We start from the raw sequence: 25,920 nt of genomic DNA, 5'->3' as shown, positions 1-25,920 counted from the left end.
GTAAATTGATTTGTTCGAAAGTCCAAATGCACTCCTGCACGGCATGCACACTAAACAGGGATAATAGCTTTACAAGTTGTATAATCTCCTGCAGATGTAGATGCCACTGGTTCTTCACGTTCTGTAGATGTAGATGCCACTGGTTCTTCACGTTTTGCAGATGTAGATGCCACTGGTTCTTCACGTTCTGTAGATGCCACTGGTTCTTCATGTTCTGCATATGTAGATGCAACTGGTTCTTCATGTTCTGCAGATGTAGATGCCACTGGTTCTTCACGTTCTGTAGATGCCACTGGTTCTTCACATTCTGCAGATGTAGATGCCACTGGTTATTCACATTCTGCAGATGAAGATGCCACTGGTTCTTCACGTTCTGCAAATGTAGATGCCACTGGTTCTTCACGTTCTGCAGATGCCACTGGTTCTTCATGTTCTGCAGATGTAGATGCCACTGGTTCTTCACGTTCTGCAGATGAAGATGCCACTGGTTCTTCACGTTCTGTAGATGTAGATACCACTGGTTCTTCACGTTCTGCAGATGCCACTGGTTCTTCATGTTCTGCAGATGCCACTGGTTCTTCACGTTCTGCAGATGCAGATACCACTGGTTCTTCATGTTCTGTAGATGCCACTGGTTCTTCACGTTCTGTAGATGTAGATGCCAATGGTTCTTCACGTTCTGCAAATGTAGATGCCACTGGTTCTTCATGTTCTGCAAATGTAGATACCACTGGTTCTTCATGTTCTGCAGATGTAGATGCCACTGGTTCTTCACTTTATGCAGATGTAGATGCCACTGGTTCTTCACGTTCTGTAGATGTAGATGCCACTGGTTCTTCAGGTTCTGCAGATGCAGATGCCACTGGTTCTCCACGTTATGCAGATGTAGATGCCACTGGTTCTTCACGTTCTGCAGATGAAGATGCCACTGGTTCTTCACGTTCTGCAGATGTAGATGACACTGGTTCTTCACGTTCTGTAGATGTAGATGCCACTGGTTCTTCACGTTTTGCAGATGTAGATGCCACTGGTTCTTCACGTTCTGTAGATGCCACTGGTTCTTCATGTTCTGCATATGTAGATGCAACTGGTTCTTCACGTTCTGCAGATGTAGATGCCACTGGTTCTTCACGTTCTGTAGATGTAGATGCCACTGGTTCTTCACGTTTTGCAGATGTAGATGCCACTGGTTCTTCACGTTCTGTAGATGCCACTGGTTCTTCATGTTCTGCATATGTAGATGCAACTGGTTCTTCATGTTCTGCAGATGTAGATGCCACTGGTTCTTCACGTTCTGTAGATGCCACTGGTTCTTCACATTCTGCAGATGTAGATGCCACTGGTTATTCACGTTCTGCAGATGAAGATGCCACTGGTTCTTCACGTTCTGCAAATGTAGATGCCACTGGTTCTTCACGTTCTGCAGATGCCACTGGTTCTTCATGTTCTGCAGATGTAGATGCCACTGGTTCTTCACGTTCTGTAGATGTAGATGCCACTGGTTCTTCACGTTCTGCAGATGAAGATGCCACTGGTTATTCACGTTCTGTAGATACCACTGGTTCTTCACGTTCTGCAGATGCCACTGGTTCTTCATGTTCTGCAGATGCCACTGGTTCTTCACGTTCTGCAGATGAAGATGCACTGGTTCTTCACGTTCTGCAAATGTAGATGCCACTGGTTCTTCACGTTCTGCAGATGCCACTGGTTCTTCATGTTCTGCAGATGTAGATGCCACTGGTTCTTCACGTTCTGTAGATGTAGATGCCACTGGTTCTTCACGTTCTGCAGATGAAGATGCCACTGGTTCTTCACGTTCTGCAGATGAAGATGCCACTGGTTCTTCACGTTCTGTAGATGTAGATACCACTGGTTCTTCACGTTCTGCAGATGCCACTGGTTCTTCATGTTCTGCAGATGCCACTGGTTCTTCACATTCTGCAGATGCAGATACCACTGGTTCTTCACGTTCTGCAAATGTAGATGCCACTGGTTCTTCATGTTCTGCAAATGTAGATACCACTGGTTCTTCATGTTCTGCAGATGTAGATGCCACTGGTTCTTCACTTTATGCAGATGTAGATGCCACTGGTTCTTCACGTTCTGTAGATGTAGATGCCACTGGTTCTTCAGGTTCTGCAGATGCTGATGCCACTGGTTCTCCACGTTATGCAGATGTAGATGCCACTGGTTCTTCACGTTCTGCAGATGAAGATGCCACTGGTTCTTCACGTTCTGCAGATGCAGATACCACTGGTTCTTCATGTTCTGTAGATGCCACTGGTTCTTCACGTTCTGTAGATGTAGATGCCAATGGTTCTTCACGTTCTGCAAATGTAGATGCCACTGGTTCTTCATGTTCTGCAAATGTAGATACCACTGGTTCTTCATGTTCTGCAGATGTAGATGCCACTGGTTCTTCACTTTATGCAGATGTAGATGCCACTGGTTCTTCACGTTCTGTAGATGTAGATGCCACTGGTTCTTCAGGTTCTGCAGATGCAGATGCCACTGGTTCTCCACGTTATGCAGATGTAGATGCCACTGGTTCTTCACGTTCTGCAGATGAAGATGCCACTGGTTCTTCACGTTCTGCAGATGTAGATGCCACTGGTTCTTCACGTTCTGCAGATGCAGATGCCACTGGTTCTTCATGTTCTGCAGATGCCACTGGTTCTTCACATTCTGCAGATGCAGATACCACTGGTTCATGTTCTGTAGATGCCACTGGTTCTTCACGTTCTGTAGATGCCAATGGTTCTTCACGTTCTGCAAATGTAGATGCCACTGGTTTATGTTCTGCAAATGTAGATACCACTGGTTCTTCATGTTCTGCAGATGTAGATGCCACTGGTTCTTCACTTTATGCAGATGTAGATGCCACTGGTTCTTCACGTTTTGTAGATGTAGATGCCACTGGTTCTTCAGGTTCTGCAGATGCAGATGCCACTGGTTCTTCACATTCTGTAGATGTAGATGCCACTGGTTCTTCACGTTCTGTAGATGCCACTGGTTCTTCATGTTCTGTAGATGTAAATGCCACTGGTTCTTCACGTTCTGTAGATGTAGATGCCACTGGTTCTTCACGTTCTGTAGATGTAGATGCCACTGGTTCTTCCTGTTCTCTAGATGCCACTGGTTCTTCACGTTCTGTAGATGTAGATGCCACTGGTTCTTCACGTTCTGTAGATGCCACAGGTTCTTCACGTCTAGCAGATGTAGATGCCACTGGTTCTTCACGTTCTGTAGATGCCACTGGTTCACAATGCTTTATCACGTCCACTTTAGTTTCCATCGTAATAGTGGAGCTCTGCTTATGACCACCCTCGCCACTTTCACCACTCTTACTGAGACACGACGGGGGGGGTGGTGGTTAATGTTCGTGAAAAGCAGAGAACACAAAAGACAGCGGCGGGGCGTCCGTAAGCCGGGGGGAGTCCGTAAGCCGAGGACTGCCTTCACAAGAAAACAAACAGCGCACGGGGTGTATGTACAAGACAGTGAACAAATGGTCACTTCAGTTTATTCTCCTGCAGACAAATCTCACCTCCCTCGTCAACAACCACCAAAACTTCCCCGGCCCGTAACCACCACCCCCTGGGTAATCTCCCCCTCTTCTCCCTCGCTCTCCTCCCTCCCCCTCCTTCCCTCCCTCCCATCCCTCCCCTCCTTCCCTCCCTCCCATCCCTCCCCTCCTACCCTCCCCTCCCCTCCCATAGCTTTGTGCCGGTTTTAGCAGCGGGCGATTCACTCGCCAAGGGCTCCCCCACCCCACCATGACGGACCTGCGGGAGCGGGCTCTGTGACGTTGCACCTCTGCAAATAATCACGCCGTTGTATACATTTGTTGTTGTTGTTGTTCCGTTCCGAGTGAAAGGATTGAGGAATGAGTGAAAGGATGGAGGAACGAGTGTAAGGATGGAGGAACGAGTGTAAGGATGAAGGAGTGTAAGGTTTGGGGAATGAGTGTCGGATGAAGGAATGTATGGATGGAGGAATGAGTGTCGGATGAAGGAGTGTAAGGATTGGGGAATGAGTGAAAGGATTGGGGAACGAGTGTATGGATGGAGGAATGAGTGTCGGATGAATGAGTGTGTCGATTGGGGAATGAGTGTAAGGATTGGGGAATGAGTGTGAGGATTGAGGATTTGAGTGACCACAAGGAATATAGAGGGAGGGGACAGGAAGGAGTGGAGGGAGCGAGGGAGGGATGGGTTTCCAGTAAGAGGAGCGATGGGGATGGCCGTGGCTCATCGCTGGAGCTTCATCGGCACTGCAAGACGAAAGAGAGCCAAGTGGAAATAATGAATAAGGAAACGTAGCGGTGGAGACCACCACCACCACCACCAAACACCACCACGAACACCACCACCACCGCCGCCACTACAACCACCACGGACCACCACCAATATAATAAGGGTGGGGGGGGGGGGCTACCTGCACAGACGGACCATGACCACGACGTTTGTTGTTATATTCTTGGTTCTTTCGGTAAAGACCAATTCCTCGACCACATCAATTCCATACACCCAGCCATCAGATTTACCATGGAAGTCGAAAAAGATGGCAAGCTATCTTTTTTGGATGTCCTAATAAAAAAAGAGACCTGATGGTTCAATGAGCCACTCTGTCTACAGGAAAGATACCCATACGGATGGTTACCTGAAACTGGATTCCCACCACCATCCATCCCAGAAGAATTCCCTCATCAACACTCTGCACCATAGAGCCCAATGCATATCCGACCAGGAACACATAGCCAGTGAACTCAAGCACGTACACCAACCTCTTAAGGCTAATGGTTACTCCCGACTACACAATCCGCAAAGCTATCACTCCAACTATGAAGAAGGACCCTCTTGAGGAGCCATTCAAAACCATCACTTTACCCAACATTGCGGGGATCACAAAAAAGATCTCCAAAATCTTGAATAAAAACAAGATCCAGGTGTGATTCAATCCCTGCAGTCACGAAAGCTTTAAATAAAAGTTGTCGAAGCGTCCAAAAAATTCAAGGGTGCATCGCCGGCAAGGCATCAACCGCTGGGGGCAAGCGACGGTCCGGCCACTTGCCCTTTCCCCGCCAACTGGGCGATCGCGACGACGTGGTCAGAGGCGAGGAGTGAGGTGGAGGTGGAGGAGGTGGAGGAGGTGGAGGTGGAGGAGGGGGGAGAGGGGCACAGCGGTGCCATTGCTCGGTGGAACCCGGGGAACCGTTGTGGGAATGTTGCGGCACGGGACGGTCTTCTCACCGCCGGCAGCACCAGCTAACGCACCGCCACCCGACGCGGCCGCCAAGGGGTGCCGCCACCGCCACCAGGAACACGGCGGCCCGGCTGGCCGCGAACGCCGGCGCCGCGACCGGCGACGCCGCCGGCTCAGCGCTCGCCGCCGGCGCCGCCCATCCTCCTCATGATCTCACCGATGCCGCAGCCGATGCTGCCGATGACGACCATGACGCTCCCGGCCCCGGCGCCGTTGGTGGCGCCGGAGTCGACGCCCGCCCCCTCGTCCGAGAGCTCGATCGACTGTCCGGGGCTCAAAACGTGGCCCGGGGGTCCCCCCCGCTCGGGCGCGAAGTCCGCCGCCGGCGGAGGCGGGCCGCCTGCCACGGGCCCCCCGCCGGCGCCATTGCTGCGCCGGCGCTTGCGCTCGAAGAAGTCGACGACGTCCTGCGCGGGGAGGCCCGTCTGCTCCACGAGGCGCCGCAGCGTCGCGTCCGAGGGCGACCGCTCCAGCAGGAAGGCCTCGTTCAGCGAGATGAGCGGCAGGGCGCGCGCAATCGCCGTGGCGACGTCGCCCGGCGCCGCCGGGGCGGGGCTGCGCTTGCGCGCCTCCGAGGCCTGGCCGGGCGGGTGACCCTTGGCCGCGCCGGGCGACGCCGACGCCGGCGGGCGGCGCCTGGGGTTGGCGTCACGCGCCGGCCGCTTGTCACGGCCGGCCCCCTCCTCCTCCTCCTCCTCCTGCTGCTGCTGCTGCTGCTGCTCGGCCAACATCATCTTTTTCCGCTGCTGCTGTCGGCGGTAAGAGAAGGATTTGCGCACCTGCAGGGGCGTCATCCTGAGCACGTTCGACAGGAAGGCGACAACCTCTTCCGTGGGCCACGGGTTCTCCTCGAATTTCATCCGCAGCATGTCGCGCTCGCACGGCAAGTGGCCCGGCAGCGTCCACTGCTTCTGCGCCGGCGCCGCCGCCGCCGCCGCCGCCGCCTTCTTGCCGTTCCCCGGCCTGTAGCTGGGGTCGCTGGCGTCGCTGGCGTCGCTGGCGTAGCCCGCTCGCTCCCGCGTGCCCCCCTCGTCCTCCTCCACCACCCGCCTGTCGTTGTCGTCGCTGTCGGAATCCTCGCCGACGTCGCTGGCGCCGAGTTCTATGTCGATGGTGGCCGGCGCCGCCCGCTCGGCCCGGACGCCGGTCAGCCCGGCGCTGTTCTCGCTGCTCCAGTTGGGCCTGCGAGCGACAGCGTGGGCACCGCCGATTACGGGGGCGTTGTGGCGGCGGGGTGGGGTGGGTGGGTGTCAGGGGAGGGTGTCAGGGGAGGGTAAGCCAACTACAGTTTCGCGTTTCCGCTTGCCACTTGACCCCGGGCGTGGGCGACGACGCTCGTTCCGGTACCGCCGTCGCCTCGTGGCGTCCGTCCCACCCTCCGGCTCCCGTTTCCGGCGGAGTCGGCGCGAGCACATCGGTGCCAACGTACGCCAAAATAAGAGCCCTTTTCTGGCACTGCAAGGGGCGTTAAGATGTTCAAGAGCGCCGCCAGTGGCCTCGTCCTCCCATGCCTCGCCACGAGCGTTGTGAGCAGAAGACAACGACGACAGGCGGTCACAGTACAAAGACGACGCACGTAGCAGAGCATTTTATAGCTCGGGGTGAGCAGCTTTAACCCCCACGGGGCAGCTTGTGGCATTCCCTGGTCTAACACGAGTGAGACCAGGCCATGATGTAGGCCGGTCAGTTTTCAGGACGACGCGTAACGCGATCATCATCAGGGCCAGGGGTCTGTCCGCGCGTTCGCCACGTGTACCGCGCGCGGTTAAACGCAGACAGGATTCCTTGCGAGAAGTAGGGAAGGTGATCGAGTCTGGTCTCAGGCTGGATCACCTTCCCTACTGCCTGAACATATGGCGCTTCAGCCAGTCACTTCCAATATTTGAGGCACCGCAGTCTCAGCAGGGCTCACCCCCCACTTTGACTCGCGATGTTTTCTGGGCCGAGGCATTTCCCCTCCGCCCAAGACCTCACAGAAATGCTCAGCAAACCTGAAAACCTGTTCCTGGGGGGTTGGAGATGGATCACCGTTCTTTCCCCTTACGATGGTGATAAGTGCGGCGCTGCAAGTTACTTTTTTTGATGGAGTTAAAAAGTGATTTGTGATCGCGGGCTACCGAGGCAGATTCCATTTCTTCAGCAACCCGCGACCACCACCCATCCTTGCAGCGCCTCACGGATCTCCGAACCTCCGAGCGAAGGCTGCGGTAAGCCCCCTCATTCTCTGACGTGGGATTCTGTAGACCAGGGGTCTCAAACTTGTGGCCCACGGGCCAATTGCGGCCCGCGGAACGATATTTTGTGGCCCCCTACTTGACACCAAATATTTATTTATTTTTATTTATTATTTTTTTCCCATAGCTCAGGCTCGTGACAGCTTCCGGTGTTTGTTGACAGTAAATGTTTTGGCGGCATGAAGCTTGTGTAAAAAAAAAAACATAAATTAGCCACTTCATTGTTTAAGCCGCAGTGTTCAAAGCGTGTAAAAAAAGTAGTGGCTTACAGTCCGGAAATTACGGTAGTTTATTTTATTAACTTTTTTCTATTGTTATTAAATGTGTTTTGGTTTTTTTATCACCCAGTCCCAGTCATGTCTCTCTCAAAACCTGCCTTGAAGAGGAAGGTTGGCGACGAGCACAGACAATTTCAGGAAAAGTGGGAGACGGAATATTTTTTGTTGTTGAGCACAGGGGCACTCCCGACATCGTGTCTTATATGCACAGAGAAAGTTGCGGTGCACAAGGAATGCAACATCAGACGTCATTACTTAACTAGACATACTGAGGAGTATGCAAAAATACCAGGGAGATGAGAGAGAGAGAGGACCGGGTCGCCAATCTTAAAACATGTCTACTGAGGCAACAATATTTTTTCAAGAAAGCAAGCTAAGAGAGTGATGCAGCAGTCGAAGCTAGCTACGTGGTGAGTGAGATGATTGCTAAGGCGGCAAAGCCATTCAAAGACGGCGAGTTCATCAAGAAGTGCAAGTATAGTCTGTCCGGAAAAGAAGGGTCAGTTTAGCAACATCAGCCTTTCAGCCAACACAGTGGCAGAGGGCATTTCTGACCTGTCAGGGTAACATATGCGATCAACTGCGTGAGAAAGCCAAACATTTCCGTGCATACTCAGTCGCTCTTGATGAGAGCACAGACATCACTGACACCGCGCAGCTCGCAATGCATGTCCGTGGTGTTGACGGCAATGTTGAAGTGACGGAAGAGTTGCTCACAGCGAATCCAATGCATGGCCAGACCACCGCTCAGGAGATATTCCGCCAGGTGTTGTGGAAGAGGTTTGCTGGAATAACCACCGACGGAGCGCCGTCAATGACAGGGACGAGAAATGGACTGGTGGCACTTGTTCAAAGAGAACCGGAAGAGGAGGGTGTGGAGGAGGCCATTGCTCTGCACTGCATTATCCATCAGCAGGCCCTTTGCAGCAAATGCCTGAAGTTTGACAATGTGATGTCTGTCGTTGTGAAATGCATCAACCATATCAGATCCAGGGGCTTAGAGCACCGGCAGTTCCGTGCCTTTTTAGAGGAAATAGTCAGCATATGAGGATGTGCTCTACTTCACCGAGGTACGTTGGCTCAGCAGGGGAAACGTCCTGAAGAGGTTTTGTGAGTTGAGAGCAGAAGTGAAAGCCTTCGTGGAGAAGTATGGGATGGCTGTTCCTGTGCTAAGTGATCCCAAATGGCTCATGGACGGACTTAGCCTTTCTTGTTGACATCACACAGGAGCTGAATGTACTGAACAAGAAGTTACAAGGCCAGGGGCAGCTTGTCAGTGCTGCCTATGACAAAGTCAGAGCATTCTCCACAAAACTTGTGTTATGGATAGCCCAGCTCTCTCAGACAAACCTCTGCCATTTCCCAGCATGCAAGGCACTCATGGACGCGGGCACACCATTCAGTGGTGAGAAGTATGCTGATGCCATTGTAAAGCTACAGGAGGAATTTGATCACAGGTTCGCAGACTTCAAGACACACAGAGCCACTTTTCAAATTTTTGCTGACCCCTTTCTCCTTCGATGTGCAAGATGCCTGCCCCTCCTGTGCTTCAAATGGAGCTAATTGACCTGCAGTGCAATTCTGAACTCAAAGCCAAGTTCAGGGAGGTGAGTGCAAAAGCAGACAAGCTTGGACAATTTCTGAGAGAATTGCCCCCCACCTTCCCTGAGCTTTCCAGGATGTTCAAGCGGACCATGTGCCTTTTTGGGAGCACATATATTAATGTGAAAAGCTCTTCTGCACCATGCACTTTAATAAGTCAAAGTACAGGTCCAAACTTACCGATGAGCATCTTCAAGCCATACTGAGGCTCTCAAATGCTTCCTCCCTCAAGCCAAATGTGGCTCGGCTGCGTAAGAGGAGGAAGCGTCGCCAGGTCTCTGGCAGCAAGGAGTAGGTAAGAGAAGCCTATGTTCTGAAGAACCGTTCATGTTCTGAACTGTTATTAATAAAGATTGAGCAGATTGGATCAGTTGTACTTTTTTTTTGGAATACTTGATGCGGCCCAGCATCACCCAGACTCTTACCTCCAGCGGCCCCCAGGTAAGTTGAGTTTGAGACCCCTGCTGTAGACGGTGGGAGTGAGCCTGTCGCTTTTTCTCATCCAGCTGGGAAATTTCCTCAATTAGCCAGGGTCTTTGGGGTGGTTTGGACTGCGTGCCTCAAGCAGCCATTGCAGCTGCACGAGCCACAGTCCTGAATGTCACCCATTTCCTTTTGGCATCAAGGGGAGGAGGGGGGGACAATGCCAATCCCAGCTGCAAGCGATGATGACATTCTCGCTTGCAACTTTCATCAGCAAACAGAGACCAGTCCACTGTGGGTTTGAATGGGGTCCTAGACAAACACCCAAGACTGGAGTAGAAAGGCAGGCGTATTTTACAGATGACAAGCTGATGGTCAGTGGGCAGATCAGCGCCACGGTAGGTCCTGGTGTCAAGGACATGGGCTCGCATCCGCTGTTCCATCGCTATGTAGTCCAGCAGATGTTCTTGCTTGGACCCAGCGTGCATCCATGATGTTGTGTGGATGCGCTTATGCCAGAACAGTGTGTTGGTAATGGGCAGCACAGAAGTCTATCAGCCTCCTACCGTTGTTATTGAGCTGATCTAGCCAATGGCTAGCAATCATTCTAGCCCAGGTGTCAGCAACATGACCCACTCATGCATTAGTCACCCAATAGGATGACGAGTCTGAGGGGCCACTTTAGCTGGGAGTTCTAGTCTGCATCCCTCTCCACTGATGTTCATCTTGGGTGAAGGCATAAGCAACCACCACCACCACCATTCCTCACCTATTGTTGATGGGGAGGAGGGCCCAAACAGCAGCCTGGTGCTTACAGCTTCCAACACCTTACCGCTTTCGCTCCCACACCTTCATTCTTTTGTTCAAAACTCCCACTCACTGTTGTTTGGGAGTTTCCTGCCTCAGGTGCAGAACTGTCCACTCGGGCTGAACAATTAATCGATTTCAAATCGAAATCGCAATTTGAAACAATGCAATTAGCAAATCGCAAAGGCTGCGATGTTCTGCCCGTCGTTATTTATTTATTTAACTTTACAATTGTTCTATGTTTGATTGTTCCATTTCAATTTTGATTTAAAGCTTTCTTGACTGCAGTAATTCATATTCTTAGCTCTTTCGGTAAAGTCACGTTGAAGGGAAACAATAAAATAATAAAATATATAAAACAATAAAAAATTATCACGACGTTTCGACCATAACACAAACGGTCATCATCAGGTGTGATGATGACGACCGTGTGATGATGACGACCGTTTGTGTTATGGTCGAAACGTCGTGAGAATTTGTATTGTTTTATATATATTTTATAATTTTATTGTTTCCCCTTCAACGTGACTTTACCGAAAGAGCTAAGAATATGTTCCATTTCAATTTAAAACATTTTTATAAACGCACGTTGGAAGCAATTCATATCTTTTAAGTTCTCATCCTTGCATTAGAATATGTGGAGCAGTTCCTATTTCGATGGTATCACGCGGGTAATGCTCCATCACGTGTTTAAAATCCATTACACTGTGAATATTGAACTGAAGCTTGACTTCAGTTCAACATCGCAAATCATCGTCAGAAGAATCGCATTTGGAAATTTTCCCCAAAATCGTTCAGCCCGACTCTCCACCCCTCGAGATGGCTGGAGCTAAAACGGTTCCACCGGACTTCCCGTATTCAACAGAGGCCCGGGCGGGAACCGGTCCATCTTCCCACAGAGGAGCGGCAGTCTCTCCACCGCAACAAGCGTTTGAACATTCCACGCGGCCACTCGGAGCGGTGTTTTTTGCCATTTCTGGGGGAACCCCGAGGGTTGAAGCACAGGAGGGGCAGGCAAGATGCCTGCCCCTCCTGTGCTTCAAATGGAGCTAATTGACCTGCAGTGCAATTCTGAACTCAAAGCCAAGTTCAGGGAGGTGAGTGCAAAAGCAGACAAGCTTGGACAATTTCTGAGAGAATTGCCCCCCACCTTCCCTGAGCTTTCCAGGATGTTCAAGCGGACCATGTGCCTTTTTGGGAGCACATATATTAATGTGAAAAGCTCTTCTGCACCATGCACTTTAATAAGTCAAAGTACAGGTCCAAACTTACCGATGAGCATCTTCAAGCCATACTGAGGCTCTCAAATGCTTCCTCCCTCAAGCCAAATGTGGCTCGGCTGCGTAAGAGGAGGAAGCGTCGCCAGGTCTCTGGCAGCAAGGAGTAGGTAAGAGAAGCCTATGTTCTGAAGAACCGTTCATGTTCTGAACTGTTATTAATAAAGATTGAGCAGATTGGATCAGTTGTACTTTTTTTTTGGAATACTTGATGCGGCCCAGCATCACCCAGACTCTTACCTCCAGCGGCCCCCAGGTAAGTTGAGTTTGAGACCCCTGCTGTAGACGGTGGGAGTGAGCCTGTCGCTTTTTCTCATCCAGCTGGGAAATTTCCTCAATTAGCCAGGGTCTTTGGGGTGGTTTGGACTGCGTGCCTCAAGCAGCCATTGCAGCTGCACGAGCCACAGTCCTGAATGTCACCCATTTCCTTTTGGCATCAAGGGGAGGAGGGGGGGACAATGCCAATCCCAGCTGCAAGCGATGATGACATTCTCGCTTGCAACTTTCATCAGCAAACAGAGACCAGTCCACTGTGGGTTTGAATGGGGTCCTAGACAAACACCCAAGACTGGAGTAGAAAGGCAGGCGTATTTTACAGATGACAAGCTGATGGTCAGTGGGCAGATCAGCGCCACGGTAGGTCCTGGTGTCAAGGACATGGGCTCGCATCCGCTGTTCCATCGCTATGTAGTCCAGCAGATGTTCTTGCTTGGACCCAGCGTGCATCCATGATGTTGTGTGGATGCGCTTATGCCAGAACAGTGTGTTGGTAATGGGCAGCACAGAAGTCTATCAGCCTCCTACCGTTGTTATTGAGCTGATCTAGCCAATGGCTAGCAATCATTCTAGCCCAGGTGTCAGCAACATGACCCACTCATGCATTAGTCACCCAATAGGATGACGAGTCTGAGGGGCCACTTTAGCTGGGAGTTCTAGTCTGCATCCCTCTCCACTGATGTTCATCTTGGGTGAAGGCATAAGCAACCACCACCACCACCATTCCTCACCTATTGTTGATGGGGAGGAGGGCCCAAACAGCAGCCTGGTGCTTACAGCTTCCAACACCTTACCGCTTTCGCTCCCACACCTTCATTCTTTTGTTCAAAACTCCCACTCACTGTTGTTTGGGAGTTTCCTGCCTCAGGTGCAGAACTGTCCACTCGGGCTGAACAATTAATCGATTTCAAATCGAAATCGCAATTTGAAACAATGCAATTAGCAAATCGCAAAGGCTGCGATGTTCTGCCCGTCGTTATTTATTTATTTAACTTTACAATTGTTCTATGTTTGATTGTTCCATTTCAATTTTGATTTAAAGCTTTCTTGACTGCAGTAATTCATATTCTTAGCTCTTTCGGTAAAGTCACGTTGAAGGGAAACAATAAAATAATAAAATATATAAAACAATAAAAAATTATCACGACGTTTCGACCATAACACAAACGGTCATCATCAGGTGTGATGATGACGACCGTGTGATGATGACGACCGTTTGTGTTATGGTCGAAACGTCGTGAGAATTTGTATTGTTTTATATATATTTTATAATTTTATTGTTTCCCCTTCAACGTGACTTTACCGAAAGAGCTAAGAATATGTTCCATTTCAATTTAAAACATTTTTATAAACGCACGTTGGAAGCAATTCATATCTTTTAAGTTCTCATCCTTGCATTAGAATATGTGGAGCAGTTCCTATTTCGATGGTATCACGCGGGTAATGCTCCATCACGTGTTTAAAATCCATTACACTGTGAATATTGAACTGAAGCTTGACTTCAGTTCAACATCGCAAATCATCGTCAGAAGAATCGCATTTGGAAATTTTCCCCAAAATCGTTCAGCCCGACTCTCCACCCCTCGAGATGGCTGGAGCTAAAACGGTTCCACCGGACTTCCCGTATTCAACAGAGGCCCGGGCGGGAACCGGTCCATCTTCCCACAGAGGAGCGGCAGTCTCTCCACCGCAACAAGCGTTTGAACATTCCACGCGGCCACTCGGAGCGGTGTTTTTTGCCATTTCTGGGGGAACCCCGAGGGTTCGGGTTCAGTCCCCTGGCTTTGCCAAGTGGGCTTTGGCCAAGCTTAGATTGCTTCCACGTAGTTTAGAGGCAATTCAATTTAAGGTGGAGGGGTTACCAGCCACCCACACGCGTCCAGGGGAACAGCCAATTGCAATTAGTTCCCACCCCCCCACCGGCCATTGCCGACTACAGCGTTACCATCCACCGAGGAGGTAGGGAGTTGTTTCTGCCGGACAGTGACACACGCTCACACTCACTCACACACGTAACTGCATCACGTCTCTCACACGAAGGGTGCGGGGGGCGGGGGCGAGGGGAGGACTCACTTCCAGTTCGATGCGAACGCTCCGCTGGCACCCTCCGTACTCGTCGTCGGCAGGCGGCCGGCCGACCGCCAGATCTCAAACCACTGCTGCACCGTTTTGAGCGTCAGCCCCGTCTCCGTGCACAGGCGCTCCAGCCTGTCGGCCGACGGGAACGGCGACTCGTGGAAGCTGGCCCACAGCGCCATGTGGACGTGCGTGGGCAGCGAGGCCTCCTGCGTCTCCGGCGCGTCGCCTCGCCGCACGACCTCCCTGAGATCCAGAATCTCGCCGGGCTCCAGCACCTCGGGACGCTCCGGAACCTGGACACGCTCCGGCACGCGCGAGACGTCACCGTCGTCGCCGCCGCCGCCGCCGTCGGCCGCCTCGGGCGCGTGCCTCGCGGTCGGCTCCGCGTGGTGCCGAGGTCCCGCGCGACCGCCTTCGACGGCGTCGTCGCGTCGGCCGCGGCCACCGGGGTCGCTTCTGCCGTCGTCGCCTCTCGTCGCCGCCGTCGCCGCCGCCGCCGCCGCCGCCGCCGCGGTCCTCGCGCCCGCGCCGAAGCCGCTGGGCCACCCCGAGCCGCCCTCGTCCGCCTCCGCCACGTCGTCGTCGCTGTCGACGGCGTCGCTGCCGCGCAGCCGCAGCCGGGCCTCCAGCACCTCGTCCGGGGTCCAGCTGATGCCGTGCTTGAGGCGCTGGGCCTCGAACCACGCCTGCACGTTCTCCACGGCGACGCGGGTGCGCCGCGCCAGGCGCAGGGCGCGGTCCCGCGTCGGGTACGGGAAGGCGTCGAACGCCCGCATCAGCCGGGGGTTGACGTCCAGCACGGGGTCGTAGGTCGAGTAGCGGAACGGCACCGCCACGCTCTCCTGCAGCGCCGGGTCGGGCGCTTGCCGCACCTTCACGGCGAAGGAGTTCTCCGCCTCGGCTCGGCCCGGCGGCGGGGCGGGGGCGGCCTGCGCAGGAGCGCCCGCCGGCACCGAGGCGGCCGGCGCCGGCGCCGGCGCCGCCCTGGCGCCGCGCCCGTCGGCGCCCTGGCCGCGAGCGCCGCCTTTGGCCGCGGTCGGCGACGCGGCGCCGCGCCTCTCGCCGACGGCGAGGGCCTCCTGCGCCGGGTGGGGCCGTCGACTCGCGTCCGGAGGGGTCTCCCTCGCCGCGGCGTCCGCCCCCGGCGAGGCCCTCGCGGCCGCCGGGGGCGCCGCGGCGGCGGCCCCGGCGGCGGCGTCCCTCTCGGGCACGAGGGCCTTCGGCAGCCAGCCGCGGCACAACTCCTCGGGGTCGTCCAAGATCCTCTCCGGCGCCTGGCCCCCCGCCTGCCGAAACGAGCGGCGGAGGGTTGCCGACGCCGGGTCCCGCGGCCGCCCTTCGTCGCAGCGCCGGCCCTCGCCGGTCACAAATTTGCGGAAGCTCTCGGGCGAGAGGGCGCCGGCGCCGGCGGCGCGCTCCAGCAGCGGCACGCGCTCCAGCCGCACGAGCGGCAACCGGCGGGCGGCGGGCCGCCGAGGCGCCGGCACCGCCGCCGCCTCGGCGGGGAGCGGCCCCTTGGCCGCCTCCGGCGACCATGACTTCTTCATGCAGATCTTCCCCCGCGAGCAGCGGTACTCGTCGACGGTGCTCCCGGAGCCCTTGCGACCGGTCCTCATCGGCGCCCGAATCCGACCGGACAACGCGGCCGAGTCGTCGGCACCCGCCCCCACGGACGGGGCACCGGTGGGAGGGGCGGCGGGGGCCAACCGAGCGAGGCTTCCCACGCTCTCACCTGCGGTGTGGGGGGAGAGGGGGGGGTGGGAGACTTGGTTCAGCTAAAGCATCGAGAGAGACTGACTGCTGCTCTTGCGGTGGCCTTCACTTCCAGAGGGGGGGGCGGGGTGGTGGGTGGTGGTGGACCTCTCCCGGGGATGAGCGGCCCCATTTCGGCGACTTCCGCCGTGCGCCCGCCACTCTCCCCGAGAGACAGATCACCCCAGGAGGGAGCCGCCACACCAGAGCGTCACGTGAACCTGCCTCCACGAGCCAACTTGGGACGAGGCCCCTAGTCCCGATCCCCCTCGTCGCGGCGGTCAGATTGGGCACTTGTCCAGCCTGGTTCGAGCAGCTCGTCGTGAATGAACAACGGCGCACTGCACACAAGCTGCACCTCGGGCAAATGCGCTCCAAATCAAATGCACGCGCTGCGCCACAAACGAACTTGGACACCATGGGACCCGCTTAGCCAGTAACAAAAATATAAGAGTAGGTTTTACCCTTCCTGGAAATAGAACAGCTTGTGTTCAGATGTTCAAAACACCAAAAATAAAAACTTTTTGCAAGGAAATCACGTCCGCATTAAAACCACACGCTGTGCTCGTGAACACTCAAAACATGTTCTGGTAATACATGGGTGCTTCAAAATAAGAATATTAACGCTCCCAAGAATTTGCAACAATACCACGAGAAACCACCTGAAGATGCCAAGGCATGCATTGACAACGGTGGTGAACAAGTGGAGGCTTTTTGAAGCTATGAACGTAACATTTGTTGCCACGTTACAGTGTATTATCCTCTCTAGATTTGAAGCTTTTGTGACTGCAAGGATCCACACTCTTTGGTTCCATTCGGTAAAGTCACGTGGGTAAAAAATAAAATAACAAAAAATCACGATGACGTTTTGGCCACAAGACAAGTGGCCTTCATCAGGTGAAGGGACCGGACCGTCCAGAGGACAGCGTTGGAGTGAAGACAGCCAAGCCCAGGTGGCGTCCCTTAAGCTGTGCGGGAGCTATTTTATTTTTACCTACGTGACTTTACCGAATAGAACCAAAGAGCATAGTGTATTATCCGTTCTTTTTAAACAACGACTAAGTGTTAACATTTTTACGAAGCATCCTGTATATGGATTGTCTTTGAAACTGATTGGTCCCATGATGTAGCTGCTGAACCCCGAGCGGTAAATATCCTGATAGTGGCATTGTGCTTGTCCTGTTCGCCGTGTGGCGACCTCCGCTCCAACACCGTTTGAGACTCTGCTCTAAGGAAAGCCGTCTCCGCCGTGGACCAATCAGTTTCAAAGACAATGCGTCATGTATGACCGGAGCGTGATTTTCGTGTGCATGTTCGCCACAAGAACCCGTGTGGTCAATGCAGACAGGATTCCGTGCAAAAAACTCCGCTTGGTGTTTTAACATCGCGAACAAAACTGTTTTAATGCCAGAAAGGGTAAAACCAATTATCATACGAACTGTACACCGCAGGCGAACACTGCACCTCAAACTAAACTTCGCACTGCCACGGCAAACAAACCACTAAAGCTTCAAATGAAGATTCTAAATGAACCGTAACACTGCACATTTCAACCGCAGTGCACGGGTTACGTGGGGTAACAACGCATTCATTGCACACTCGTGCTGCACTTTTGTTTAACTGTGACCACTCCACACGGCTAATGCACTTTCCCCAGCTTAACTGGTGTGCTCAGTTAATGAGCTGTAACTCGTGTTTGTGCTCTGTAGCATCCAGGCACTCGTATCGCACTGTGCACGATGTGCTGTGGGTCTCTGCTGTGTGATGAGTCTATGGGTCTCTGCTGTGTGATGAGTCTATGGGTCTCTGCTGTGTGATGGGTCTATGGGTCTCTGCTGTGTGATGAGTCTATGGGTCTCTGCTGTGTGATGAGTCTACGGGTCTCTGCTGTGTGATGAGTTTATGGCTCTCTGCTGTGTGATGAGTCTATGGGTCTCTGCTGTCTGATGAGTCTATGGGTCTCTGCTGTGTGATGAGTCTATGGGTCTCTGTTGTGTGATGAGTCTATGGGTTTCTGCTGTGTGATGAGTCTATGGGTCTTCTGCTGTGTGATGAGTCTATGGGTCTCTGCTGTGTGATGCGTCTGTGGGTCTCTGCTGTGTGATGAGTCTATGGGTCTCTGCTGTGTGATGAGTCTATGGGTCTCTGCTGTGTGAGGAGTCTATGGGTCTCTGCTGTGTGATGAGTCTATGGCTCTCTGCTGTGTGACGAGTCTATGGGACTCTGTATGTAGAGTCTATGGGTATCTGTGTGTGATGAGTCTATGGGTCTCTGCTGTGTGATGAATCTATGGGTCTCTGCTGTGTGATGAGTCTATGGGTCTCTGCTGTGTGAGGAGTCTATGGGTCTCTGCTGTGTGATGAGTCTATGGCTCTCTGCTGTGTGATGAGCCTATGGGTCTCTGCTGTGTGATGAGTCTATGGGTCTCTGCTGTGTGATGAATCTATGGCTCTCTGCTGTGTGATGAGTCTATGGGTCTCTGCTGTGTGATGAGTCTATGGCTCTCTGCTGTGTGATGAGTCTATGGGTCTCTGCTGTGTGATGAGTCTATGGCTCTCTGCTGTGTGATGAGCCTATGGGTCTCTGCTGTGTGATGAGTCTATGGGTCTCTGCTGTGTGATGAATCTATGGCTCTCTGCTGTGTGATGAGCCTATGGGTCTCTGCTGTGTGATGGGTCTATGGGTCTCTGCTGTGTGATGAGTCTATGGGTCTCTGCTGTGTGATGAGTCTATGGGTCTTCTGCTGTGTGATGAGTCTATGGGTCTCTGCTGTGATGAGTCTATGGGTCTCTGCTGTGTGATGAGTCTACGGGTCTCTGCTGTGTGATGAGTTAATGGCTCTCTGCTGTGTGATGAGTCTATGGGTCTCTGCTGTGTGATGAGTCTATGGGTTTCTGCTGTGTGATGAGTCTATGGGTGTCTGCTGTGTGATGAGTCTATGGGTCTCTGTTGTGTGATGAGTCTATGGGTCTTCTGCTGTGTGATGAGTCTATGGGTCTTCTGCTGTGTGATGAGTCTATGGGTCTCTGCTGTGTGATGAGTCTGTGGGTCTCTGCTGTGTGATGAGTCTATGGCTCTCTGCTGTGTGATGAGTCTATGGGTCTCTGCTGTGTGATGCGTCTGTGGGTCTCTGCTGTGTGATGAGTCTATGGGTCTCTGCTGTGTGATGAGTCTATGGGTCTCTGCTGTGTGAGGAGTCTATGGGTCTCTGCTGTGTGATGAGTCTATGGCTCTCTGCTGTGTGACGAGTCTATGGGACTCTGTATGTAGAGTCTATGGGTATCTGTGTGTGATGAGTCTATGGGTCTCTGCTGTGTGATGAATCTATGGGTCTCTGCTGTGTGATGAGTCTATGGGTCTCTGCTGTGTGAGGAGTCTATGGGTCTCTGCTGTGTGATGAGTCTATGGCTCTCTGCTGTGTGATGAGCCTATGGGTCTCTGCTGTGTGATGAGTCTATGGGTCTCTGCTGTGTGATGAATCTATGGCTCTCTGCTGTGTGATGAGTCTATGGGTCTCTGCTGTGTGATGAGTCTATGGCTCTCTGCTGTGTGATGAGTCTATGGGTCTCTGCTGTGTGATGAGTCTATGGCTCTCTGCTGTGTGATGAGCCTATGGGTCTCTGCTGTGTGATGAGTCTATGGGTCTCTGCTGTGTGATGAATCTATGGCTCTCTGCTGTGTGATGAGCCTATGGGTCTCTGCTGTGTGATGGGTCTATGGGTCTCTGCTGTGTGATGAGTCTATGGGTCTCTGCTGTGTGATGAGTCTATGGGTCTTCTGCTGTGTGATGAGTCTATGGGTCTCTGCTGTGATGAGTCTATGGGTCTCTGCTGTGTGATGAGTCTACGGGTCTCTGCTGTGTGATGAGTTAATGGCTCTCTGCTGTGTGATGAGTCTATGGGTCTCTGCTGTGTGATGAGTCTATGGGTCTCTGCTGTGTGATGAGTCTATGGGTGTCTGCTGTGTGATGAGTCTATGGGTCTCTGTTGTGTGATGAGTCTATGGGTCTTCTGCTGTGTGATGAGTCTATGGGTCTTCTGCTGTGTGATGAGTCTATGGGTCTCTGCTGTGTGATGAGTCTGTGGGTCTCTGCTGTGTGATGAGTCTATGGCTCTCTGCTGTGTGATGAGTCTATGGCTCTGCTGTGTGACGAGTCTATGGGTCTCTGTATGATGAGTCTATGGGTATCTGTGTGTGATGAGTCTATGGGTCTCTGTGTGTGATGAGTCTACGGGTCTCTGCTGTGTGATGAGTCTATGGGTCTCTGCTGTGTGTTGAGTCTATGGGTCTCTGCTGTGTGAGGAGTCTATGGGTCTCTGCTGTGTGATGAGTCTATGGCTCTCTGCTGTGTGATGAGTCTATGGGTCTCTGCTGTGTGATGAGTCTATGGGTCTCTGCTGTGTGATGAATCTATGGCTCTCTGCTGTGTGATGAGTTTATGGGTCTCTGCTGTGTGATGAGTCTATGGCTCTCTGCTGTGTGATGAGTCTATGCCTCTCTGCTGTGTGATGAGTCTATGGGTCTTCTGCAGTGTGATGAGTCTATGGGTCTCTGCTGTGTGATGAGTCTATGGGTCTCTGCTGTGTGATGAGTCTATGGGTCTCTGCTGTGTTATGAGTCTATGGGTCTCTGCTGTGTGATGAGTCTATGGCTCTCTGCTGTGTGGTGAGTCTATGCTCTCTGCTGTGTGATGAGTATATGGGTCTCTGCTGTGTGTTGAGTCTATGGCTCTCTGCTGTGTGATGAGTCTATGGGTCTCTGCTGTGTGATGAGTCTATGGGTCTCTGTGTGTGATGAGTCTATGGGTCTCTGCTGTGTGATGAGTCTATGGCTCTCTGCTGTGTGATGAGTCTATGGGTCTCTTCTGTGATGAGTCTATGGGTCTCTGCTGTGTAATGAGTCTATGGGTCTCTGCTGTGTGATGAGTCTATGGGTTTCTGCTGTGTGATGAGTCTATGGGTCTCTGTGTGTGATGAGTCTATGGGTCTCTGCTGTGTGTTGAGTCTATGGCTCTCTGTTGTGTGATGAGTATATGGGTCTCTGCTGTGTGATGAGTCTATGGGTCTCTGCTGTGTGATGAGTCTATGGCTCTCTGCTGTGTGATGAGCCTATGGCTCTCTGCTGTGTGATGAGTCTATGAGTCTCTGCTGTGTGATGAGTCTATGGGTCTCTGCTGTGTGATGAGTCTATGGGTCTCTGCTGTGTGATGACAGTCTCGTCCCTTCACCTGATGAAGGCAGCTTGTGTTGTGGCCGAAACGTCGTGATTTTTTGTTATTTTATTTTCATCTATGTGACTTTGCCCAATAGAACCAAAGAGTCTATGGGTCTCTGCTGTGTGATGAGTCTATGGGTTTCTGCTGTGTGATGAGTCTATGGCTCTCTGCTGTGTGATGAGTCTATGGCTCTCTGCTGTGTGGTGAGTCTATGGCTCTCTGCTGTGTGAGTAGTCTATGGGTCTCTGTGTACGAGTAGTCTATGGGTCTCTGCTGTGTGAGTAGTCTATGGGTCTCTGCTGTGTGATGAGTCTACGGCTCTCTGCTGTATGAGAAGTCTATGGGTCTCTGTGTGCGAGTAGTCTATGGGTCTCTGTCTGTGATGAGTCTACGGGTCTCTGCTGTGTGGTGAGTCTATGGGTCTGTCTGTGGTGAGTCTATGGGTCTCTCCTATGTGATGAGTCTACGGGTCTCTGCTGTGTGATGAGTCTATGGCTCTCTGCTGTGTGATGAGTCTATGGGTCTCTGTGTGCGATGAGTCTATGGCTCTCTGCTGTGTGATGAGGCTATTGGTCTCTGCTGTGTGAGTAGTCTATGGGTCTCTGTGTATGAGTAGTCTATGGGTCTCTGCTGTGTGAGTAGTCTATGGGTCTCTGTGTATGAGTAGTCTATGGGTCTCTGCTGTGTGAGCAGTCTATGGGTCTCTGCTGTGTGATGAGTCTATGGGTCTCTGTGTGTGATGAGTCTATGGCTCTCTGCTGTGTGATGAGGCTATTGGTCTCTGCTGTGTGATGAGTCTATGGGTCGCTGCTGTGTGATGAGTCTATGGCTCTCTGCTGTGTGATGAGTCTATGGGTCTCTGCTGTGTGAGTAGTCTATGGGTCTCTGTGCATGAGTAGTCTATGGGTCTCTGCTGTGTGATGAGTCTATGGCTCTCTGCTGTATGAGAAGTCTATGGGTCTCTGTGTGTGAGTAGTCTATGGCTCTCTGCTGTGTGATGAGTCTATGGGTCTCTGCTGTGTGATGAGTCTATGGGTCTCTGTGTGTGATGAGTATATGGCTCTCTGCTGTGTGATGAGGCTATTGGTCTCTGCTGTGTGATGAGTCTATGGGTCTCTGCTGTGTGATGAGTCTATGGCTCTCTGCTGTGTGATGAGTCTATGGGTCTCTGCTGTGTGAGTAGTCTATGGTTCTCTGCTGTGTGAGTAGTCTATGGCTCTCTGCTGTGTGATGAGTCTATGGCTCTCTGCTGTGTGATGAGTCTATGGGTCTCTGCTGTGTGATGAGTCTATGGGTCTCTGCTGTGTGATGAGTCTATGGGTCTCTGCTGTGTGATGAGTCTATGGGTCTCTGCTGTGTTATGAGTGTATGGCTCTCTAGACTAACAGAGACCCGCAGACTACTCACCACATAGACTCATAGACTCACATAGCGACCCACAGACTACTCACCATAGAGACTCATAGACTCACATAGAGACCCGCAGACTACTCACCACAGAGACTCATAGACTCACGTAGAGACCCACAGACTACTCACCACAGAGACTCATAGACTCACATAGAGACCCACAGACTACTCACCACAGAGACTCATAGACTCACATAGAGACCCGCAGACTACTCACCAGAGACTCATAGACTCACATAGAGACCCGCAGACTACTCACCAGAGACTCATAGACTCACATAGAGACCCGCAGACTACTCACCACAGAGACTCATAGACTCACATAGAGACCCGCAGACTACTCACCAGAGACTCATAGACTCACATAGAGACCCACAGACTACTCACCACAGAGACTCATAGACTCACGTAGAGACCCGCAGACTAATTTTTTATTTAAAGCTTTCGTGACTGCAGTGATTCATATTCTTGGTTCTTTCGGTAAAGTCACGTTGAAGGGAAACAATAACTAATAAAATATATAAAACAATAAAATTCTCACGGCGTTTCGACTGCAACACAAGCAGTCATCATCAGGTGTGAAAACCAACGGCAAGAACATTTGAAAGAAGTGGCGGTTTGTAATTATTTATTTTTAAACGTTAGCACCACGGATAGCGATTTGACAGTTTGTTTAGATGAACGATGTTCGGAAAACAGGAGGGGGGAGACCAAAAATTAATGTATGCTGTCTGAAAGCCACCGTAAGCGTGATCAATTAAGACCCGAAATGGTTTATCAAATCCTTCCAATGATTGCTAAGCCAGAATCCATCTTCTCGGTTGAAATTGTCTCTGTTTGTATATGTGGATAGCCTAATGAACGAATCTCTCATGGAAGTCAGATGGCTTGCGAAGAACCCACAGACTACTCACCACAGAGCCTCATAGACTCACATAGAGACCCACAGACTACTCACCACAGAGACTCATAGACTCACATAGAGACCCACAGACTAGTCACCACAGAGACTCATAGACTCACATAGAGACCCACAGACGACTCACCACAGAGACTCATAGACTCACATAGAGACCCACAGACTACTCACAACAGGGACTCATAGACTCACATTGAGACCCAAAGACGACTCACCACAGAGACTCATAGACTCACAGAGACCCACAGACTACTTACCAGAGACTCATACTCACATAGAAACCCGCAGACTACTCACCAGAGACTCATACTCACATAGAAACCCGCAGACTACTCACCAGAGACTCATAGACTCACATAGAGACCCGCAGACTACTCACCAGAGACTCATAGACTCACATAGAGACTCACAGACTAGTCACCACAGAGACTCATAGACTCACATAGAAACCCGCAGACTACTCACCAGAGACTCATAGACTCACATAGAGACTCACAGACTAGTCACCACAGAGACTCATAGACTCACATAGAGACCCACAGACGACTCACCACAGAGACTCATAGACTCACATAGAGACCCACAGACGACTCACCACAGAGACTCATAGACTCACATAGAGACCCACAGACTACTCACCACACAGACTCATAGACTCACATAGAGATCCGCAGAGTACTCACCATAGAGACTCATAGACTCACATAGAGACCCGCAGACTACTCACCACAGAGACTCATTGACTCACAAAGAGACCCGCAAACATCTCACCACAGAGACTCATAGACTCACATAGAGACCCACAGACTACTCACCACACAGACTCATAGACTCACGTAGAGATCCGCAGAGTACTCACCATAGAGACTCATAGACTCACATAGAGACCCGCAGACTACTCACCACAGAGACTCATTGACTCACAAAGAGACCCGCAAACGTCTCACCACAGAGACTCATAGACTCACATAGAGACCCACAGACTACTCACCACAGAGACTCATAGACTCACATAGAGACCCACAGACTACTCACCACAGAGACTCATAGACTCACAGAGACCCGCAGACTACTCACCACATAGACTCATAGACTCACATAGAGACCCACAGACTACTCGCCATAGAGACTCATAGACTCACATAGAGACCCGCAGACTACTCACCACATAGACTCATAGACTCACATAGAGACCCACTGACGACTCACCACAGAGACTCATAGACTCACATAGAGTCCCGCAGACGACTCACCAGAGACTCAGACTCACATAGAGACCCACAGACTACTCACCACAGAGACTCATAGACTCACATAGAGACCCACAGACTAGTCACCACAGAGACTCATAGACTCACATAGAGACCCACAGACTACTCACCACAGAGACTCATAGACTCACATAGAGACCCACAGACTAATCACCAGAGTCTCATAGACTCACATAGAGACCCACAGACTACTCACCAGAGACTCATAGACTCACATACAGACCCACAGACTACTCACCACAGAGACTCATAGACTCAGAGAGACCGACAGACTACTCACCAGAGACTCATTCGTTGTCCTTCCCAACCAGCGACGTGATGAGGGTGGTGGTAGTGTGGTGGTAAGGGTGGTGGTAGTGTGGTGGTGAGGGTGGTGGTAGTGTGGTGGTGAGGGGGGTGGTGAGGGTGGTGGTGAGGGGGGTGGTGAGGGTGGTGGTGAGTGTGGTGGTGTGGGTGGTAGTGTGGGTGGTGAGGGTGGTTAGTAGTGTGGTGGTGAGTGTGATGGTGAGGGTGGTGAGGGTGGTGGTGAGGGTGGTGTGGGTGGTGAGGGTGGTGGTGAGTGTGATGGTGTGGGTGGTGAGGGTGGTGGTGAGTGTGGTGGTGAGGGTGGTGATTGTCGTGTGGATGTAGTCGTGTGTGTGGTAGTAGTGATGGTGGTGGTAAGGATCGCAGCAGCGACTACAACAACAGTTTAATAATAAAAACAATTACCTAAAAAAATAAACCTGAGGTGAAAATTGTTCACAGCAAAAATGGAACCGTTAATTTGAAAAGTAAAAAAGCTTTGTTCTTAAGATGGCAGCGGCCCGTCAGGAAGGCCTCAGGCCTGGGCCTAGCGACCCCGGAAACGGAACCTGGCCGTGACCCCTCCCCCCCCCACTCCCGCCAAAATTCCCGAGGCCACGCCTCTCGCGCTCGCTCATTGGTCGGTTGCTGAACAAGAGGGCGGGGTCGGAAAAAACGGGGGAGGGGCGAGGCGGAGTAGGGCCGTGTGCAGCGCCTCGGGGCTATACGCGCCCCTCCCCCACACACCCTCAATCCCCCCTACTCATTGTGCGGTGGCTCAGTGATGGGCAGGGTCTGGAGTGGAGGGGGGAGGGGCAAGGGGCGGA

General features: G+C 52.2%; 1 protein-coding gene across 1 annotated transcript; it reads right to left on the bottom strand.

Moving 5' to 3' along the window:
* Window positions 1–3,485: 3,485 nt before the first annotated feature.
* On the bottom strand, window positions 3,486–25,688 carry LOC116957027 (uncharacterized). Its single transcript, XM_032978943.2, has 3 exons — window positions 25,089–25,688; window positions 14,236–15,973; window positions 3,486–6,447 (listed from the first exon to the last, which is right to left on the bottom strand). Exons 2-3 carry the CDS (start codon window positions 15,855–15,857, stop codon window positions 5,379–5,381), a joined length of 2,691 nt encoding a protein of 896 aa, XP_032834834.2. The 5' UTR covers window positions 15,858–15,973; window positions 25,089–25,688; the 3' UTR covers window positions 3,486–5,378.
* Between the last annotated feature and the right edge of the window lie 232 nt (window positions 25,689–25,920).

The sequence above is a fragment of the Petromyzon marinus genome, chromosome 69 (genome assembly GCF_048934315.1).
Source record: "Petromyzon marinus isolate PM22_M1 ecotype Great Lakes invasive population chromosome 69, UKy_Petmar_22M1.pri1.0, whole genome shotgun sequence".
In the NCBI taxonomy this organism is placed as follows: Eukaryota; Metazoa; Chordata; class Hyperoartia; order Petromyzontiformes; family Petromyzontidae; genus Petromyzon; species Petromyzon marinus.
This window is presented reverse-complemented; position numbering and strand designations above follow the sequence as displayed.

Coding starts and splice junctions, on each gene's coding strand:
- LOC116957027 (XM_032978943.2), bottom strand. CDS start 15,857: ATGAGGACCGGTCGCAAGGGCTCCGGGAGCACCGTCGACGAGTACCGC. Junction 6,448..14,235: donor GCGTTCGCATCGAACTGGAA/GTGAGTCCTCCC, acceptor TGTCGCTCGCAG/GCCCAACTGGAGCAGCGAGA.